We start from the raw sequence: 4710 nt of genomic DNA, 5'->3' as shown, positions 1-4710 counted from the left end.
CTAGTTTTTTCCTGCTTCTGACTCCTGCTGCTTCTGCCATGCGCAAGGCTGAATGCACTTGTTGGCCTTTCCTTTGTACCGGAAGTGGTAGAAGCACATCCAGTTAGGGTCTCCTCTCCTTACGCGTTCAGACCGGTCGCGACTTCGTGACGCAGAGCGATGACTCTTCCATCCGTTACGACCAACTGACCTGCCTCTTGACCTCGACGTCTCCATGTTGTCCAAGCGCCGCGTGAGCTGAGCTATCTGCTCAACGAGGGTAGCCTGCGTGGCTGATGAACTGGGTACGGCACTGCTCCGCATACATGACAGCTCCTGGATCTCAGCAAATCGGGTCGTTTCGACTACCTTATCTGCCATGCCAGCCAGTTTCTCTAGATCTTTCACTTCACTCACCGTCAGAATTGCCTGTACTGCTGATGGTAGATGCCCCATCCACAGCATATTTAATGTTTCATCATTGAATTTTTTCTTTGCCAGGTCTCGCATCCTCCTGAGTAGTTGGGAGGGTTTCTGGTCGCCTAGCTCCAGTTCCTTCAGCAGCTTCTGGACCTGTCGAACTTCAGACTCCTCATAAACAACGAGAAGTCGAGTTTTAAGCGCTTCGTATTTCTTTGTGTCAGGAGGCGTTAATACAATATCACTGACCTGCTCGACGTGCTCGCGGCTTAGCTTTGCTATCACTAAGTTATAGCGTGATTCGTCGGCCAGCTTCTGATTGGCCACCACCGCCTCGAATTGGGCAAACCACAGGCGTGGGGACTCCTTCCAGAAGTCCGGTATCCTGCTGGACACCGTGATCTGCGCCAAAGCGTTTTCACCGGCCGGAAGTGACGGAGAAGGGTTCATGATTGCACTTTATCGATCGCGGTTCACTTCAATCGTCGGGTCACCAATGTTGAGACTCGGGGATTGGGTTGCGAATAATAGATTATAAGTCCACGTAAATATATATTTATTTAGCACTTGAAATATGGTTAAAAGTTAATTGGTATGCGACCACTCACAACCCGGCCAACCCGAGACTGACTTAGATTACTAAGGTGCAAAGTAAGCTGAAATTGTAATGTCGTCCCTACAGGGTGAAGTAGGGAGGCCAAAGATAGGTTATACTTACCTATTTGTAGCAGATTTTACATAACTTATTATGTTTTTTTACAAAATGTTATCTTTAAAGTACCTATGTATGATCTTATAGTTCACCAAAATGAAAACAAATAAAAAGAAAACTAATAAAGATAAAAAGTCAACAGGAGGACCTACCTTCTTGTGTTGTTGGCACAGTGAGCTTGCTTTCATGGAAGGAGCTCTGCGACGTCCTCCGATCCAGCACAGCCGGCGCCTGACTGTGGTAGCTGTCCACCGACGGTTTCCTCATGGAACCATTCCTCGTCGGAGAAGCCTGCTTCTGTATCGCGGGGCTCGTCACTTGCGATGACAACGCATCTTCCGCCTCTTCGTGTATCGTGTAATCATCGCGATATCTGTCTAAAGACGCTCGGTCCAAAGACGTCCTATCAATAGACGTCCTTTCTCGCTCTAAGGACACTCTATCAGTAGTATCGTATTCAGTCTTATTGTACTCGTCCTCGTAGGCACTTTCGTCGTACGCCGACGGGGGAAGGTCTTCGGGCGCGTCCGGTAAAGTCCGAATCCTGCGCACAGAAGGCCTCTGTATTGACTCTTGTCTTCGCAAACTAGGAGCCCGTGGTAACGCCGCAGAAGCTGACGTTGTAACAGTAGAAATGGGGACTGACGGTGAGACATCAGGGACGGAAGCGATAGTGGCAGTCGCGGAACTAGTAAACGGGGTAACCGGGGCGACGGCTGAAGAATAAGGCGTAGCTGAAGATATGGTTGTGACAGGAGGATGTACAGGAGGGACAGAGACCGCGGCCGCTGCAGCGCCGAAGAAACTTCCAAGTTTCTTAGCGCCTCCAGCCATCAGTGAGCCGAGCGTGGCGGCGCCGGTCATCATGGTGGTCTGCAGCTGCTGCGCCGGCTGCTGCTGCTGCTGCTGCAACTTCTGCTGCTGCAGCAACAACTGCTGCTTCTTGTGCTCTTCGAACTGTTGCTGCAACGACATCTCCTGTACTGGCTCCTTATATATTTCATCCTGATACGGCTTCGGCTCAATATAAGGCGCTTGTTCCGTATAAGGTTTCTGATCAGTATATTGATTCAATTGACTGTAAGGGTCATTCTGCTGTGTAAACGGAACACTTTGTTCAATATACTGATCCTTATATTGTTCGTGCTGATTGTATATTTGGTTTTGTTGATCGAACTGATACTGTTGATCGTAATCGTAGCTATGATCTTGGTACTGGTCTTGATGGCTGGTGACGGGGGGTTGAGGTAGATAAGAAGCAATGGTGGATGGCACTGATTTTGATATATATCTGTCATCTTCACTCGTTACTGGATACGTGAAGTGTGATGTAGTTTCAGGTTCACTCCACGGGGTTTTTTGAACTGAAACAATATTTTTACGCTTAACCACCACTGATTTACACCACGCAAACATTGCTACTGATGTGAGACTGACATCGAAAAGATAGTTGGTAATGAAATGACAATAATAATGAGGAAGTCCTTATCAAAGTGTAGTCATGATTTAATTGTGTCATGGTCACTATTTCAATGGTCAAGTTTATATTTAGATTTAGATTAGTAATAAATAGGAACAGTATGTGATAATGATAAATAAAGTAATAATTACCAGCTGCAGGCGGCGTCGCGTGAGGGGTTTCGTCGAAAAACGGTTGCATACCATCTTCGTCGTATCTGAAAATGAAAATATGAATGGAGACAAGCATAATGTCACGGTATATCCGCAAATTTGTGATGATGACTGGCAGAAAATAGTTTAGCATTAAGTCCACCTGATTATACATTATAACTATTTTAAAATTTGTAATACGTAGGTGGTCTGAAAAGTTTCCGACCTCAACGTGAAGATGGTAGCACACATCAATTAAAGTCAGGGAATGTAATGGACAATATTTCAAAAAACTAAAGCTGCTATAAATCGAAAACCATTTCGAGATTTAGCTCTAAAGGACACAAAAAAAATGTTTTTGTATTTTTTGGATGTATCATTTTCGAGAAAATCATAAAATAGTAAAAAAGTGCTGATGACGTCATGCATCAGGTGCGATGCATTTTGTTGATCAAAGCTGATTCAAAAACAAAGTAACTGTCACTTTCATTTTTGATTGAATTTGACGTTTTATCGTGACGTTGTTGTTTATTTGGGTCATTTTCATTAATTCTGTTCTGACACTTTCTGATTATTTTTTTATTTATTATTAACAGATGACCTCTATATCCTAATATGTCCCAGAGCATGCCACCGCCTACACAGCTGAAACAATGCTTCTGCTTATTTTTTTACATGATAAGTACCTACTTTCCATCATCAGAAATATCAATGTCATTTGAAAATGACCCATTTGTTGGTTGGCATGTAAACAAAGTTTAAATGTCACTTGTCAGTGTCATTTATGTTTTTTTTCGAGACTCAGGCAATAGACAAAAATAAAAATTGAGCCTAACATGTGACTTCACTTGCGGTTTTAAAATAATAAACTTTAAAGTTAAAAATAACATGCTAAATTAATGTATATACAAAATAAAAAAATACGGGTCCACTAATTTTCTATAATCTTTCCGAATAGCTAATAAAAATATAGGGTAAAGAAAATGAAATGTTGTCCATTGTGCATCTTTTGACAGCAACACTTCAAAGTTTCAGCCATTTTTGACGCGCGGTTTTTATTTTACAGTCGTTTGAGTGAGTCGATGTGAGCATTTCTGTGAAAATGGAAAAAATCGAGTATCGAGCTGTCTTAAAATATTTGTTTTTGAAAGGGAATGCCCCTACGCAAATCAAAGATGAGTTAGATTCTGTGTACGGGGACTCTTCACCATCATTTACCACAGTAAAATTTTGGGCAGCCGAATTTAAAAGTGGCCGTAAGACCTTCGGAGATAATGAACGTTCGGGACGTCCAAAAACTGCAACTACTGACGATAACATCGCTAAAGTTCACCAAATGGTGTTAGACGACCGCCGAATTAAAGTGAGAGAGATAGCAGAGGCAATGAAAATGTCCAGAGAACGTGTTTGTCACATATTAAATCAAGATTTAGGCATGAGAAGGCTGTCCGCGCGTTGGCTGCCGCGTTTGCTAACGTCAGACCAACGACGTGTTCGAATGAACATTTCCAATGCTCTGTTGGTGCAGTTTAGGCGCAATAAATCCGAGTTTTGGCGCCGCCTAATTACTATATGAGAGACTATGTAGAAGAATAAAAATAAATTTTAAGAAAAAAAATCTTGTATCTATGTTAGGTCGGAAACTTTTCAGACCACCCACGTAAAGTATAAATAAAAATACAAATTTATTTTCATAACACATTAATATTTTAGTCCTAAATGCTAATTTGGTGGTGTTGAGTGTTCGAGAATCGCTTTCCATGATTTCTGACGTAACTCTGAAATCGCAGCTCTCCCAAAAAATATAATTTCGCGTTTATTTTCCACTTCTCGAACGCTATGAAAATACCCGATAGGCTCTCAGTAGGCATTCTGTCAGGAAAGTTCCCATGTGAAACAAGCGGCCGCTTCACGGGTTTGTTATCGACGTCGAAACTCGTTTAGCGCGCGTTCCACCAATGTATTTGTGACGTAACTATATCTACGTC

The 4710-nt window shown here is 42.5% G+C and overlaps 1 protein-coding gene across 1 annotated transcript; it reads right to left on the bottom strand.

The window, feature by feature from the left end:
* Positions 1–849, bottom strand: LOC125490193. The gene has a single exon (XM_048628657.1). It carries the CDS (start codon positions 847–849, stop codon positions 1–3), a length of 849 nt encoding a protein of 282 aa, XP_048484614.1.
* Between the last annotated feature and the right edge of the window lie 3861 nt (positions 850–4710).

Source organism: Plutella xylostella, chromosome 21, assembly GCF_932276165.1.
Source record: "Plutella xylostella chromosome 21, ilPluXylo3.1, whole genome shotgun sequence".
In the NCBI taxonomy this organism is placed as follows: domain Eukaryota; kingdom Metazoa; phylum Arthropoda; class Insecta; order Lepidoptera; family Plutellidae; genus Plutella; species Plutella xylostella.
Note: the sequence above shows the minus strand (reverse complement) of the source record. Positions and strands in the feature narration are given on the sequence as shown.